This window comes from Nerophis lumbriciformis, linkage group LG31, assembly GCF_033978685.3.
Source record: "Nerophis lumbriciformis linkage group LG31, RoL_Nlum_v2.1, whole genome shotgun sequence".
Taxonomy (NCBI): Eukaryota; Metazoa; Chordata; class Actinopteri; order Syngnathiformes; family Syngnathidae; genus Nerophis; species Nerophis lumbriciformis.
The window spans coordinates 13,548,422-13,566,545 of NC_084578.2; the positions used below are offsets into that span (position 1 = coordinate 13,548,422).

The window sequence follows — 18,124 nt, forward strand, 5'->3', positions numbered from 1 at the left end:
TCATACAAAAGGTGCACCGGATTATAATATTAGGATTTGTTTTCGCCCATTTATACAATATTACATGGTCTACATACCATGTAATATTGTTTCTTTGGTCAAAATGTTGAAGCCGCTTTCCGACCGTCTCTTCAGGATGCGCTGTTTTGTGGGCGGTCTCATTTACGTCGACTTTGACAGCCTATTCTTCCCGTCATCTTTGTTAAACCGGTAGTTTTTAGCGCTTCCATAGCGAGTCTACTGACAGACATAAGTTAGAATTGTACGCTACGTTATATTAGAAATTGCAACGAGGATATAGAAAAAGAAATGGCTTATTGACTATGGTGTTGGCGCGGGCTACAATGGTAGAAGCGTGCAAATATTCGAGACTTATGCAGATCCCAACTACACATCAGCAAAAAATAGGTAAGAAAAATTGGTTTTGCATAATAAGTCGAAACAAAACGCAAGATAATGTTTCCTAATAGGTGCCATTTTGGGTTCCTTATATACACACCACAATAACACCCGTATGTTGAAGCACAATACGTGTGACTACGGTAGTTGTAATCCTCCGGCAATCTACAAGAGTTGCGGCTTCTGTAGCTTACCAAAGTCATACTAAAATATTTCGACAGATTTTTGAGCGCCGTGCATAATCTTCTCTATCGTCAATGAAACATCAAAGTTTTGGGCTTCATCTTGCAGTCTACACGTATATCTTTTTTTTTTTTTTTTTTTTTTTGTGTCCTGTCCAGCTTCTCAGGCAAATCATATAGTTGATGTAGATGCCCATGTCGGCTGTTCAGATTTATTTTACAAAACTTCTCTTGTTGCCTTATTTGTATTTGACTTTATTAAATGTATCTATATTATCATTTAGTGCAGCCGGGCCGGAGCAGGAGGGGATAGAAAGAGAAAAAAAAAGAAGACAGAGGGGGAAATTGTGGGTACAAGAGGGGGATTAGACAGAGAGACAAAAACAACAACAGCAAACAACAACAACAACAACAACAATAGAGCAACATCAGCAAATATGACATGTACAAATATGATGGTAAAAGTAATAGCAAATAAGCAGTTAGCGAAAAATAAAAAATAATACAGAAATCACAATGAGCATTATTACACTACAAATGGATCAATACAAATACCAATAGAAATAGCGCTATTGATAATGAACAATACCAATAATTTACCTTTATTATCAACAATACAGTTGTTTAAATGCAACAATACATATATGTAATGATAACTTGAGATACGAAAGAATGCAGAAAAATGGAGGGGGAGAAAGAGAAGCAACCTACATTAACCTTGTAGATTGTTATAGTCACAATAGGTTAAGCTTTGTCAGTGTGCCATGTGTTACACCCAGTTTACCCTAGGGCAACAACGTTAATATATGTTTGATGAAACGTGAATATGTGCATGAGTGTAAGTATGCATATGTACTTGTATATGTACAGAATGTGTATATGTGTTTGTACAGTGAATGTATATGTACAGTATGTGTATGTGTATGTTTGTATATTGAATGTGCGTGTGGATGTACGAACATTAGGTAGGTAAATATGTACTGTATTTGTGTATGTATGTGGGAGCGTAGGTACCTATGTACGTATGTGAGCATATGTGAATTTGCATGTACAATACATTCGACTCCCAGAGTGCGTGGGAGCCAGAGCACGGCCCCATCACCCCCGAGAGCCCAACCCACAAACAGGAGGCGTGGTGCCCAGGGAACCAGGGACCACCGCCCCCACGCAGCCAAGCCGGCCAGCGACAGGAACCCCAGAGCCCGACCCACCGTACCGCCCACAAGGGCCAGCAGCAGGCCGCAGACAGACGCACCCGGCAGAGGACAGGGCACGAGAAAAGCAGGGGACAGCCAGACCCCAAGCCAGCGAGAGACCACACCTCACACGGGCAGAAAGGCGAGACGCCCCGCCCGAGGGACCCAGAGACTCCCCGCAACCGGACGGGAAGACCGCCCCCGCCCCACCGGCAACCGGGCCCCCACGAGCCCACCCCCCACCCCCGGAGAGCGCGGCGAGGCCAGCCCCCGGCCACCCCACCCAAATCGGCCGCCGCAGGACCACCCAGGCACAGGGCCACGGGAACCACCCACCCCACCCGCAGGGACCCCAACGATGGAGATGGAACAACCAGCAACCGCCCCGCCGAGTCCCCCCCTGAGGGAGGGGAAAATTAAAAAAAATAATATTAATAAAATATATTAAAAAATAAATTAATTAATTAATTAATTAATTTAAAAAAAAGAATTAAAAGAAGATCACAGACATGCTGACAAACAAGGTCACTACCCCAGCAACTGACCGACTCGCAGCACCTCGGAATACCTTGCAGCACCAAGCTACCACAATAGACGCAGGGACTAGGCCCAACAGGCCCCAACCAAGACGGGCACCCGGAAGGAAGGGACAGCGGGACCCAGGAGCTCCAGACACGCAGTTCGGATGCAGTAGCCTGAGGCGTCGACCCCCGTCTGACAGGCAGGCCCAGAGCGTACCCCCAGAAATATACATACATACATACATATATACATACACATACACACATACATGTATACATACCCACACATACACATATATACATATACATACACATATGTACACATACACATATATATATACATACATACATACACACACATATACATACATATACACAGTTCGTCAGCCCCGACAGCCATCACGCGCGCGCGCTGCCACCAGTCACAACATCAGCCACACCCCTGCACCAGACCCAGCAGCCACGGGCGCCCACACCACAAACAAACGGCAGCAGAAACAGCAGCCGCAATAACCCCAGACAGCCAGCACCAGCCAATCAAATCAAAGCGATCAAAAAAAAAAAACTGCGACCAGCAACCACACGCCACCAGGACCACGGAGACCAGCCGGCGCCAGCCCGCCAGTCAGCCCGCCAGTCAGCCCGAACGCCAACACGCAAACAAGAGACACCAACACCCCCCCCCAACCAAAAGGCCCCCCACCCCAACCCAAACCCGCACGAACACATCACCGCCCAAACAACCGAGACACAGCATCCAGACCAGACACGGGGGCTGCGTAGCCACCACATCAAGCTACCAACAGAGACCCCACAGCGCAAGGTCGGGCCACACGGGCACGGACCCCACCCAACAGGAAGTGAGACCCGCGCGACGCCACACACAAATAAATAATACGATTTAAAAAAAAATAAAAAATAAAAAAATACACGTATATCTTATGTGTGACTGCCATCTACTGGTCACACTTATCATTACAGCATGTACCAAATAAAATTGCTTTGAGGTCTGTAAGCACAACCAGAAATAATCTGTACATTAGGCACACAGGGTTTTAAAGCCCACTTTCCATTTTTGAGAAAATGACAGGCTTTTATGTGCGCCTTATAGCCGAAAAATGTGGTAATATCTTGTAAAGGGAAATACCGTGGATTGTTTTATAAATATTTTTGGCGAACGTGAGGTTTAACGCTGTCTTAAAGGGGAACATTATCACCAGACCTATGTAAGCGTCAATATATACCTTGATGTTGCAAAAAAAAGACCATACATTTTTTTAACCGATTTCCTAACTCTAAATGGGTGAATTTTGGCGAATTAAACGCCTTTCTATTATTCGCTCTCACGTTGTGACGTCACATCGGGAAGCAATCCGCCATTTTTTCAAACACAGAGTCAAATCAGCTCTGTTATTTTCCGTTTTTTCTACTGTTTTCCGTACCTTGGAGACATCATGCCTCGTCGGTGTGTTGTCGGAGGGTGTAACAACACGAACAGGGACGGATTCAAGTTTCACCAGTGGCCCAACGATGCGAAAGTGGCAAGAAATTGGACGTTTGTTCCGCACACTTTACCAACGAAAGCTATGCTACGACAGAGATGGCAAGAATGTGTGGATATCCTGTGACACTCAAAGCAGATGCATTTCCAACGATAAAGTCAAAGAAATCTGCCGCCAGACCCCCATTGAATCTGCCGGAGTGTGTGAGCAATTCAGGGACAAAGGACCTCGGTAGCACGGCAAGCAATGGCGGCAGTTTGTTCCCGCAGACGAGCGAGCTAAACCCCCTGGATGTCTTGGCTCACACCGTCCCTTATGCCACCGAAGATGATCAAGAGAAGAATATCGACCCTAACTTCCCTGGCCTGCTGACATCAATTCCAAAACTGGATGGATCAGCTTTCAGGAAAAGAGCGCGGATGAGGGTATGTATACAGAATATATTAATTGATGAAAATTGGGCTGTCTGCACTCTCAAAGTGCATGTTGTTGCCAAATGTATTTCATATGCTGTAAACCTAGTTCATAGTTGTTAGTTTCCTTTAATGCCAAACAAACACATACCAATCGTTGGTTAGAAGGCGATCGCCGAATTCGTCCTTGTTTTCTCCCGTGTCGCTGGCTGTCGTGTCGTTTTCGTCGGTTTCGCTTGCATACGGTTCAAACTGATATGGCTCAATAGCTTCAGTTTCTTCTTCAATTTCATTTTCGCTACGTGCCTCCACACTACAATCAAATGTTGAATCGCTTAAACCGCTGAAATCCGAGTCTGAATCCGAGCTAATGTCGCTATATCTTGCTGTTCTATGCGCCATGTTTGTTTGAGTTGGCATCACTATGTGACGTCACAGGAAAACGGACGGGTGTTTATAACGATGGTTAAAATCAGGTACTTTGAAGCTTTTTTTAGGGATATTGCGTGATGGGTAAAATTTTGAAAAAAACTTCGAAAAATAAAATAAGCCACTGGGAACTGATTTTTAATGGTTTTAACCCTTCTGAAGTTGTGATACAGTTCCCCTTTAATACAGTCACTTTTTGAATAGCATACTGTTGTAAAATAACTGTAAATCCATCACATACAGCAACGTCATCCTTTGTACACATGATCAGCTCAATTGATAACACTCCTATTGTTCCCACCTGTGACATTTATGTATGTGTATGTATATGTACACTGTAGTACCATTGATTTATTATATTTTTTTTCTGAAAGTGCATGCTGTACCTTGAACCAGGGATGTCTGAGACATTCTTGAGTGTCAGGTCTCCTAAAAGAAAATCAAGAAACATTTCAATTTTGCTGTTTGAAAAAAAAAAAAAATCAATCACAAAAATATACTTTATTATGACGACAAATACATCACCACGGATGATCGCATTTTCCAATTGTTTCTGTTCATAGTATACTATCGGAACCATAATATTTGTCAGCAAAAACTGATTAGATGTTTTCTTATATATACAAAAATAAAAGAGATCAGGATTATGTACTTAATATGTGTTTACTTAGTTATGGTATATTTATTTATTTATTACCGTATTTTTCGGATTATAAGTCGTTCCGGAGTATAAATCGCACCGGCCAAAAATGCATAATAAAGATGGAAAAAAACATATATAAGTCGCATTTTTTGGGGAAATTTTTCGCCAGTCCCTTACAAGTTTCTCGCTTACTCCAAACTTTCTTTCTGCTGCTCGATTGCTTTTTCGGTGCCATTTTTGTTCAGCCCTTCTCAGTTTTTATAAGTTACCGCCAATGTTGAAATTATCAATTTTCATAGGTACGGAAGTAGTAGCAGGTAGCATCTTTTTTTTTTTTTTTACAATGCACTTCTGCCATGACCCGCCCCCGGCAAATTTTTATTGGTTGACGTGTGTGTGTGACGATTGCTGATATACGCCGAGTCCAGGGGTTCTTAACCTTGTTGGAGGCACCGAACCCCACCAGTTTCATATGCGCATTCACCGAACCCTTCTTTAGTGAAAAATAAAATGTTTTTTTTTTCAAATTCAAGACAAAGTTGTATGTTTTTGGTAATACTTTAGTATGGGGAATATATTCTAAGTAACAAAGACTTAATTTAGAGTTTTTTGGACATTAGGGGAACATATTCTAAGTAACAAAGAATTTATTTAGAGTTATTTGGTTAGGGTTAGAGGGTTAGGGTTATAATAAGGCCATATACAAACCCCGTTTCCATATGAGTTGGGAAATTGTGTTGGATGTAAATATAAACGGAATACAATGATTTGCAAATCCTTTTCAACCCATATTCAATTGAATGCACTACAAAGACAACATATTTGATGTTCAAACTCATAAACTTTATTTTTTTTTTGCAAATAATAATTAACTTAGAATTTCATGGCTGCAACACGTGCCAAAGTAGTTGGGAAAGGGCATGTTCACCACTGTGTTACATGGCCTTTCCTTTTAACAACACTCAGTAAACGTTTGGGAACTGAGGAGACACATTTTTTAAGCTTCTCAGGTGGAATTCTTTACCGTTCTTGCTTGATGTACAGCTTAAGTTGTTCAACAGTCCGGGGGTCTCCGTTGTGGTATTTTAGGCTTCATAATGCGCCACACATTTTCAATGGGAAACAGGTCTGGACTACAGGCAGGCCCGGCTAGTACCCGCACTCTTTTACTATGAAGCCACGTTGATGTAACACGTGGCTTGGCATTGTCTTGTTGAAATAAGCAGGGGCGTCCATGGTAACGTTGCTTGGATGGTAACATATGTTGCTCCAAAACCTGTATGTACCTTTCAGCATTAATGGCGCCTTCACAGATGTGTAAGTTACCCATGTCTTGGGCACTAATACACCCCCATACCATCACACATGCTGGCTTTTCAACTTTGCGCCTATAACAATCCGGATGGTTCTTTTCCTCTTTGGTCCGGAGGACACGACATCCACAGTTTCCAAAAACAATTTGAAATGTGGACTTGTCAGACCACAGAACACTTTTCCACTTTGTATCAGTCCATCTTAGATGAGCTCAGGCCCAGCGAAGCCGACGGCGTTTCTGGGTGTTGTTGATAAACGTTTTTTTGCTTTGCATAGGAGAGTTTTCACTTGCACTTACAGATGTAGCGACCAACTGTAGTTACTGACAGTGGGTTTTTGAAGTGTTCCCAAGCCCATGTGGTGATATCCTTTACACACTGGTGTCGCTTGTTGATGCAGTACAGCCTGAGGGATCCAAGGTCACGGGCTTAGCTGCTTACGTGCAGTGATTTCTCCAGATTCTCTGAACCCTTTGATGATATTACGGACCGTAGATAGTGAAATCCCTAAATTCCTTGCAATAGCTGGTTGAGAAAGGTTTTTCTTAAACTGTTCAACAATTTGCTCACGCATTTGTTGACAAAGTGGTGACCCTCGCCCCATCCTTGTTTGTGAATGACTGAGCATTTCATGGAATCTACTTTTATACGCAATCATGGCACCCACCTGTTCCCAATTTGCCTGTTCACCTGTGGGATGTTCCAAATAAGTGTTTGATGAGCATTCCTCGACTTTATCAGTATTTATTGCCACCTTTCCCAACTTCTTTGTCACGTGTTGCTGGCATCAAATTCTAAAGTTAATGATTATTTGAAAAAAAAAAAATGTTTATCAGTTTGAACATCAAATATGTTGTCTTTGTAGCATATTCAACTGAATATGGGTTGAAAATGATTTACGAATCTTTGTATTTCGTTTATATTTACATCTAACACAATTTCCCAACTCATATGGAAACGGGGTTTGTAATAAGACCTATAGTAAGTGTAGATTCCTAATTAAGCCTTTAGCTTGACGCTCCTCTACTTTCTCCTGCTCCGCTTGCTGCGGCGACAATAAACAAAACTCCAGACGCTCCTCTTCGTTTTGTATCGTTTACTTAATAATTCAAAAACGTAAAACAATAACGATGTGGGAACAAATGAATGGCAAAATAAAGAGATGTCGTCCGACAATGGAACCAACTTTCGGTCAGCTGACAGCGAAATGAGGAAATCAATCAAAGAATGGAACACCAAGAAGATTTACGAACACTTGCTACAAAGAGGTATCCAGTGGCATTTCAATCCACCAGCAGGATCTCACCATGGAGGAAGCTGGGAGCGGCTAATCCGTTCAGTGAGAAAAATACTGAGTGTTACCGTAAAGGAACAAGTTTTGGATGAAGAGGGTCTTTATACCTTGTTTTGTGAAGCCGAAGCAGTCATAAACGGCAGACCCATCACAAAGACATCCTCAGACCTCAACGACTTGGAGGCTCTCACACCCAACCATCTGTTATTGCTGAAGGTCAAACCTGAGCAACCTCCAGGAGTGTTTCATCCGTGCGACCAATATGCCAGTCGCAGATGGAGACAAGTACAATACCTTGCGGATATCTTCTGGAAATGCTGGTGTAAGGAATACCTAGCGCAACTTCAAGAACGTCAGCGATTGTCTTCACCTAGAAGAAACTTTCGTGTTGGAGACGTGGTGCTGATCGTGGACGATACTTCACCCAGAAATTCCTGGCCACTTGGAAGAATTCTAGAGACTTTTCCTGGTGGAGACGGACTTGTTCGTCAAGTTCAAGTGAAAACTAAGACTAACGAGCTTCGTCGCCCTATTACAAAGCTATGTCTTCTTCAAGAAGCAGAAGATCATTAAAGTATGGAGACGAAGCAAAGACCTCAAGTTGAATGGGGCAAAGGACTACAAGCTTCTTTGAGAAGTATTAAGGTTATTTAGGCACCTTGAATTTGAGTTAACATGTTTAAGTAATTGTTTCAAGGACATTGATAACAATTAGGGGCCGGTAATGTAGGAGCCTAAATGCTGTTTAAGTTAATTTACATTTTTATGGAAGGTGCTTTATGTTTATTCGGCCAAAATGGGACTATTTGCTTTATTTGCATGCTTAGAATAATTATTACATTTGTCTAAATAGTTTGATGACGTAACTGTGTAAATTGCATATATGGCGGAAGGATCTGTGTGGAAGGTTGGTTTTCGGACAGTGCATTATGGGTAATGGCAGTCAGGTGCGGGGGAATTGAGCCACACAGTTTTTTGACTAAAATGTAGATTCCCAATTAAGCCTTTAGCTTGACGCTCCTCTACTTTCTCCTGCTCCGCTTGCTGCGGCGACAATAAACAAAACTCCAGACGCTCCTCTTCGTTTTGTATCGTTTACTTAATAATTCAAAAACGTAAAACAATAACGATGTGGGAACAAATGAATGGCAAAATAAAGAGAGTTTGTTACAGTAGGTGTTAGAAAAAGCAAGACTAAGAAAAAGTAAGAGTGAGGTCAAAAAACTGTGTGGCTCAATTCCACCCGCACCTGACTGCCATTACCCATAATGCACTGTCCGAAAACCAACCTACCACACAGATCCTTCCGCCATATATGCAATTTACACAGTTACGTCATCAAACTATTTAGACAAATGTAATAATTATTCTAAGCATGCAAATAAAGCAAATAGTCCCATTTTGGCTGAATAAACATAAAGCACCTTCCATAAAAATGTAAATTAACTTAAACAGCATTTAGGCTCCTACATTAAGGCATTAATAAGTACTTAATAATGACTAGTTAAGAGCAATATGTTACTAATTTGCATGTTAAAAAGCAACTAATTAATGGTGAATATGTTCCCCCTACTAAAGTGTTACCATGTTTTTTTACTGGTGCACAAAATGAACTGTGCATGAACATCACCTTGTTCAAAGAACAAAACCAACACAGTGCATAAACTCACAACAAATTACACACCTGCAAATCAGTCTGACTTCTGCTGTTGCCGTATCCGTAATACGCCGATAGGGAAAAGTTTTTATTTACACGATGAGTCGGGTGTGTCTTGACCTCCGCCGAACCCCTGAGCCCGACTCACCGAACCCCTAGTGTTCGATCGAACCCAGGTTAAGAACCACTGGCCTAGTCTCTTATGTGAATGAGATAAATAATATTATTTGATATTTTACGGTGTTAATAATATCACACATAAGTCGCTCCAGAGTATAAATTGCTCCCCCCGGCCAAACTATGATAAAAATTGTGATTTATAATCCGAAAAATAAGGTATTTACTTATACAAACCCCGTTTCCATATGAGTTGGGAAATTGTGTTAGATGTAAATATAAACGGAATACAATGATTTGCAAATCATTTTCAACCCATATTCAGGTGAATATGCTACAAAGACAACATATTTGATGTTCAAACTAATAAAAACATTTTTTTTTTGCAAATAATCATTAACTTTAGAATTTGATGCCAGCAACACGTGACAAAGAAGTTGGGAAAGGTGGTAATAAATACTAATAAAGTTGAGGAATGCTCATCAAACACTTATTTGGAACATCCCACAGGTGAACAGGCAAATTAGGAACAGGTGGGTGCCATGATTGGGTATAAAAGTAGATTCCATGAAATGCTCAGTCATTCACAAACAAGGATGGGGCGAGGGTCACCACTTTGTCAACAAATACGTGAGCAAATTGTTGAACAGTTTAAGAAAAACCTTTCTCGACCAGCTATTGCAAGGAATTTAGGGATTTCACCATCTACGGTCCGTAATATCATCAAAGGGTTTAGAGAATCTGGAGAAATCACTGCACGTATGCAGCTAAGCCTGTGACCTTCGATCCCTCAGGCTGTACTGCATCAACAAGCAACATCAGTGTGTAAAGGATATCACCACATGGGCTCAGGAACACTTCAGAAACCCACTGTCAGTAACTACAGTTGGTCGCTACATCTGTAAGTGCAAGTTAAAACTCTCCCATGCAAAGCGAAAACCGTTTATCAACAACACCCAGAAACGCAGTCGGCTTCGCTGGGCCTGAGCTCATCTAAGATGGACTGATACAAAGTGGAAAAATGTTCTGTGCTCTGATGAGTCCACATTTCAAATTGTTTTTGGAAACTGTGGACGTCGTGTCCTCCGGACCAAAGAGTAAAAGAACCATCCAGATTGTTATAGGCGCAAAGTTGAAAAGCCAGTATCTGTGATGGTATGGGGGTGTATTAGTGCCCAAGACATGGGCAACTTACACATCTGTGAAGGCGCCATTAATTCTCAAAGGTACATACAGGTTTTGGAGCAACATATGTTGCCATCCAGGCATCGTTACCATGGACGCCCCTGCTTATTTCAGCAAGACAATGCCAAGCCACGTGTTACATCAACGTGGCTTCATAGTGAAAGAGTGCAGGTACTAGACTGGCCTGCCTGTAGTCCAGACCTGTCTCCCGTTGAAAATGTGTGGCGCATTATGAAGCCTAAAATACCACAAAGGAGACCCCCGGACTGTTGAACAACTTAAGCTGTACATCAAGCAAGAATGGGAAAGAATTCCACCTGAGAAGCTTCAAAAATGTGTCTCCTCAGTTCCCAAACGTTTACTGAGTGTTGTTAAAAGGAAAAGCCATGTAACACAGTGGTGAACATGCCCTTTCCCAACTACTTTGGCACGTGTTGCAGCCATGAAATTCTAAGTTAATTATTATTTGCAAAAAAGAAATAAAGTTTATGAGTTTGAACATCAAATATCTTGTCTTTGTAGTACATTCAAATGAATATGGGTTGAAAAGGATTTGCAAATCATTGTATTCTGTTTTTATTTACATATAACACAATTTACCAACTCATGGAAACGGGGTTTGTAATTTATGTATGTATTCACTGCTCTGTTACAAACAGAGAACAAGGACATTTGGATAAAACTGCAATAATATGAAAACAGGTAGGATTAAATAAGATTTGCTACTCCTTTTCGGACGTGCTGTAATGAAACAACTGGGAATTTGCGATGAATTACCGTATTTTTCGGACTATAAGTCGCAGTTTTTTTTCCATAGTTTGGCCGGGCTCCAGTGCAACTTATATATGTTTTTTTCCTTCTTTATTATGCATTTTCGGCAGGTGCAACTTATACTCGGGTGCAACTTATACTCCGAAAATTACGGTACATTGTATCGTATCCCTTTTCAAAATTAACTGAAACTGAACTCCACTGAATACCAACATTTCTTGTCCTTTCGTACTCCGAATAGCTTTTGGAAGAGTTACTCACAGTCTGTCTGCAACCAGCAGCTTAATGATGAAACCTTTGGCCTCTCTTGACAGATGAGCAAACATGTTCTCCTCAAAGGCCACATTATAGTTCCTGATGTTCATCACGGAGAAGCGGTCATTTTCACCGGCAAACGGAGAAACTCCTGTCAAACTGACGACAAAGATAAGATTTGCATTTCATAATGGCGCAGGAGGAAAATGTACTTATCCAGGACTAAAAACATGTAGTAAAATGGAAAATAACATGGTTTTACTCACCACAGGTATGCAATAACTCCAACTGGCCTGAAAGGAACAGAATGATAAAATAATAAGATTAACTTGTTCAACAGAAATAAGACATGTTTTGTAAAGCTTTTTTTAATTTTTTTTACCAGATGTCAGTTGCTTTTGACACCGGAGTCTGATTGACAATTTCCGGGGCAACAAATTCCGGTGTGCCATATTTGCAATACTGAGCCTCATCCGGAGTGATCTCCAAGGCGTTGCCGAAGTCACAGATTCGGATCTGATCGCTATGTGCATCTGCCATGAGGATGTTGTCAGGCTGAGGAAGAAGGCACAAATATACATTTAAATCCTTTTGTGGCTTGGAAGAATAAATTATTTACAAAACCCAAAACCAGTTAAGTTGGCTCATTGTGTAAATGGTAAATAAAAACAGAATACAATGATTTGCAAATCCTTTTCAACTTATATTCAATGGAATAGACTGCAAAGACAAGATATTTAATGTTCGAACTGAGAAATATATGGGGTTTTTTTTGCAAATAATCATTAACTTAGAATTTAATGGCAGCAACACATTGCAAAAAAGTTGGCACAGGGACATTTTTACCACTGTGTTACATGGCCTTTCCTTTTAACAACACACTTTTTGAAGCTTTTCAGGTGGAATTATTTCCCATTCTTGCTTGATGTACAGCTTAAGTTGTTCAACAGTCCGGGGTCTCAGTTGTCGTATTTTACACACATGTTCAATGAGAGACAGGTCTGGACTACAGGCAGGCCAGTCTAGTACCCGCACTCTTTTACTACAAAGCCACGCTGTTGTAAGACGGGGCTTGGCATTGTCTTGCTGAAATAAGCAGGGGCGTCCATGATAACGTCGCTGGGATGGCAACATTTGTTGCTCCAAAACCTGTATGTACCTTTCAGCATTAATGGTGCCTTCACAGATGTGTAAGTTACCCATGTCTTGGGCACTAATACACCCCCATACCATCACAGATGCTGGCTTTTGAACTTTGTACCTAGAACAATCCGGATGGTTCTTTTTATACCCTATCATGTCACCCACCTGTTCCAAAATAGCCTGTGTTTGATGAGCATTCCTCAACTTTCACAGTCTTTTTTGCCACTTGTGCCAGCTTTTTTGAAACATGTTACAGGCATCAAATTCCAAATGAGCTAATATTTGCAAGAAATAAAGTTTTCCAGTTCGAACGTTAAGTATCTTGGTTTTGCAGTCCATTCAATTGAATATAGGTTGAAAAGGATTTGCAAATCATTGTATTCTGTTTTTATTTACCATTTACACAACGTGCCAACTTCACTGGTTTTGGGGTTTGTACACCTAGGTTTTAGTTGGACTAAGTTTTCGTGTGATTTTCAGAGAAAATGTTTTAAACAAACTTTCACTGAAACTTTCACTAAAATGTGGACATTTGTCGAGGCAGGAACCCATTATTTAAGTGTACATTGTTTCCTATGTAAAAAATGTACTTAAAAATACAAAGTTTTATATTCATGAATCCTATTCTCGTAATCGAGGTTCCACCCATACTTGCCAACCTTGAAACCTCCGATTTCGGGAGGTGGGGGGCGGGGGGCGTGGTCAGGGGTGGGGCGGGGCATGGTTGGGGGCGTGTTTAAGAGGGGAGGAGTATATTGACAGCTATAATTCACAAGTCAAATATTTCATATATATATATATATATATATATATACATATATATATATATATATATATATATATATATATATATATATGTATATATATATATATATATATATATATAAACATATATATATATATATATATATATATATATATATATGTATATATATATATATATATATATATATATATATATATATATATACATCCTGAAAATATGCAAACAAAACTGTGTTTAGATAATTGATACTTCAAACTTGCATAAATAAATCTTAAGGAATATAACATAACTTGGCTTCTGAGAGTTTCAAAATGTAATGAATAAAATGCTAAAGTTGTTAAAAAACAAGCAATTATTTTAATAATTAAATATGGTCATTTTAAGTGAATTGTGATCATTTAAAATTAATTATTTCAAATATGTTTATTTTAATGTATAATTCAATGTCTGGATGTAATAAGGAGTCAGAAAAAATACAAATAAAAATACAATTAATTTGGATGTTTTTAGCAAAATATAGTAAAAATGTATTTCGTTTTTGTTTTTTTTAATTAGTAAATATATTTATTTTTAGGTAAGATAAACATAATAATACAATTTATCTCTAGTATGGATGATTTAGTTCTTGTCACCCTGTTGTCCTCCCGTCTTGAAAAAAGGCTGTCCTCACTCAGGTCCGCATGGAGCTGGAGGGGGCGTGGCCTCCAGCTCCGGCTGAAAATCGGGAGATTCTCGGGAGAATATTTGTCCCGGGAGGTTTTCGGGAGAGGCGCTGAATTTCGGGAGTCTCCCGGAAAATTCGGGAGGGTTGGCAAGTATGGTTCCACCATACTTTGAAAATGCGAAAAGAACATTCCAATAAAAGTGGACTGAAACTTCCAAAATATGAATTAAACGTTTTTAGAAATAACATACACGTATGCGATAAGAGAAGCATTACCACTGGCGTAAGTGCAGCAGTGGTAGAGTATTAATATGATTCTTCAATCTCCCTCACTCAATATTTTCAAAGAATATTCAAAAGAATCTGACGAATACGTACCTTAATATCGAGGTGCAGGATGTTGACATGATGAAGGTAATCCAAACCCTCAAGCAACTGTCTAATGCACGAATGCACCTAGGGTTCAAAGCATGAACATGTTGAAATGTTTCTTACCAGAAACTCGCAAGACCTTGCAGTCACGGCACATTACATGAACTTACATCAGACTCCAACAGTGCAGATTTCCGTGTAAATCTGTCAAGAATCTCCTCGTGGCATCTGAACGTGTCAATTAAGATAAACTGACCAGGATTTTTTGGATTTTATTGAAAACTGGAAAATTCATTGAAAAAAATAACAACAGAGTGGGCCTGATCTACTAAAGGTTTGCATGTGATAAAACAAACTTGATAGCGCATGCAAAGCTGATCTACTAAGCTTGTGCACCGGATAATTGCGACTCTTTGTTAGACTAATTATGTATAAATTATCACACAACTCTTATGGTTAAGGGCCGTTGCTGTAGTTATTATCAATTGTGTTGAAGTAGTACTTCTCTATCTGTGCAAAGAGACGACTTGCAAATCCAAAGATTGGAAGTCGTCTCGTATCAGTGTCTGTGTCCAGGAACGACCTGCTGACTGCCAAGGCCGAACACCGCCGTGACGCAGACAAAGCAGAGACAGGGCGATATCACGACTGTCAGCACATTTGCATTTTTGTATAATCATATATTGCTTCAGTGGTGTAACCAGGGACCTCCCAAATAAATAGAAGAAGCACGTAGGCTGGACTTTAGAGCGTAGTTTGGATCTGTAACTAGAGTACAGCCTAAAAGAATGTCTCTCCTCAATTGAGCAAAATTTAACTCTGTCTCTGCATGATTCCTTGCTTCTTGCCTGTTTAATAGATGTCATCAGTGTTTGAACCTGACACTCTTAAATGAGAAAAATAGCGAGCGCAGTCTATTTATGTCCGTCTTCTTGGAGGAATTTATACACAATTAAATATAGCACACGCAGTGTGATTTATCAAGACTGAAACTGATCTTTGGCTGCTGTTTTGCATCTGTATTTACCATGTCTAGAAAGGACATGCAAACTGGCAGTTGCACAAAAAGTTAATGTACCTACCAAAGACTATAAAAATGGGACCCATTACCTCCCTGCTTGACACTCAGCATCAAGGGTTGGAATTGGGTGTTAAAATCACCAAAAATGATTCCCCGGGCGCGGCCGCCGCTGCTGCCCACTGCTCCCCTCACCGCCCAGGGGGTGATCAAGGAGTCGATGGCACTGTAGCGCCATCCTAGGTGGGTTTGTCAACATATATGGACTGTCAAAAATTTAAATATTCAACATTTTGACTATTCAGCAATATCATTTCATAATTGTATATCTGCTGCTGGATGACTTAAAGGGGTTCTATTATGCAACACCAACTTTTCTTAACTGCTGGCACCTATTTTTGTGTATTTGGGATATCCATAAGTTCCGAAAAATGTAAACCAAACCATACAGGCTTGGCAGATATATTTAGAAAACAATCTTTCCTTCCTCAATATTTGCTCCAAACGAGCCGCTTGAAATTTGAGTAGCTAGTGACTTCTGTGTTGCTAGTTACGTTATGGTAAAGTTTTACCCAAAGAGCTTGGCGCAAATTTGCTAATTTAGTCCAAAGTTGCAGTCACTATGGACTGGACTCTCACACTATTATGTTCGATCCACTATGGACTGGACTCTCACCCTATTATGTTAGATCCACTATGGACTGAACTCTCACAATATTGTGTTAGATCCACTATGGACTGGACTCTCACACTATTATATTAGATCCACTATGGACTGGACTCTCACACTATTATGTTAGATCCACTATGGACTGGACTCTCACACTATTATGTTAGATCCACTATGGACTGGACTCTCACACTATTATGTTAGATCCACTATGGACTGGAGTCTCACACTATTATGTTAGATCCACTATGGACTGGACTCTCACAATATTGTGTTAGATCCACTATGGACTGGAAACTCACACTATTATGTTAGATCCACTATGGACTGGACTCTCACAATATTATGTTAGATCCACTATGGACTGGACTCTCACAATATTATGTTAGATCCACTATGGACTGGACTCTCACAATATTGTGTTAAATCCACTATGGACTGGACTCTCACACTTCTATGATAGATCCACTATGGACTGGACTCCCACACTATTATGTTAGATCCACTATGGACTGGACTCTCACTCTATTATGTTAGATCCACTATGGACTGGAAACTCACACTATTATGTTAGATCCACTGTGGACTGGACTCTCACAATATTATGTTAGATCCACTATGGGCTGGACTCTCACAATATTATGTTAGATCCACTATGGACTGGACTCTCACAATATTATGTTAGATCCACTATGGACTGGACTCTCACAATATTATGTTAGATCCACTATGGACTGGACTCTCACAATATTATGTTAGATCCACAATGGACTGGACTCTCACAATATTGTGTTAAATCCACTATGGACTGGACTCTCACACTTCTATGATAGATCCACTATGGACTGGACTCTCACACTATTATGTTAAATCAACTATGGACTGGACTCTCACACTATTATGTTGGATCCACTATGGACTGGACTCTCACTATTATGTTAGATCCACTATGGACTGAACTCTCACAATATTATGTTTGATCCACTATGGACTGGACTCTCACAATATTATGTTAGATCTACTATGGACTGGACTCTCATAATATTATGTTAGATCCACTATGGACTGGACTCTCACACTATTAAGTTAGATCCACTATGGACTGGACTCTCACCCTATTATGTTAGATCCACTATGGACTGAACTCTCACAATATTGTGTTAGATCCACTATGGACTGGACTCTCACACTATTATATTAGATCCACTATGGACTGGACTCTCACACTATTATGTTAGATCCACTATGGACTGGACTCTCACACTATTATGTTAGATCCACTATGGACTGGACTCTCACACTATTATGTTAGATCCACTATGGACTGGAGTCTCACACTATTATGTTAGATCCACTATGGACTGGACTCTCACAATATTGTGTTAGATCCACTATGGACTGGAAACTCACACTATTATGTTAGATCCACTATGGACTGGACTCTCACAATATTATGTTAGATCCACTATGGACTGGACTCTCACAATATTATGTTAGATCCACTATGGACTGGACTCTCACAATATTGTGTTAAATCCACTATGGACTGGACTCTCACACTTCTATGATAGATCCACTATGGACTGGACTCTCACACTATTATGTTAGATCCAC

At 40.3% G+C, this 18,124-nt stretch overlaps 1 protein-coding gene across 1 annotated transcript in view; it reads right to left on the reverse strand.

The window, feature by feature from the left end:
- The window catches only part of spegb (striated muscle enriched protein kinase b), a 76,964-nt gene that overhangs the window by 16,818 nt on the left and 42,022 nt on the right, over positions 1 to 18,124 (reverse strand). The window contains exons 21-26 of the mRNA XM_061926217.2: positions 14,993 to 15,050; positions 14,829 to 14,906; positions 12,260 to 12,432; positions 12,144 to 12,170; positions 11,884 to 12,036; positions 5,029 to 5,071 (exon numbers count right to left, since the gene is read on the reverse strand). Of these exons, the coding sequence (XP_061782201.2) occupies positions 5,029 to 5,071; positions 11,884 to 12,036; positions 12,144 to 12,170; positions 12,260 to 12,432; positions 14,829 to 14,906; positions 14,993 to 15,050 (532 nt within the window). The remainder of the gene's footprint in view (positions 1 to 5,028; positions 5,072 to 11,883; positions 12,037 to 12,143; positions 12,171 to 12,259; positions 12,433 to 14,828; positions 14,907 to 14,992; positions 15,051 to 18,124) is intronic.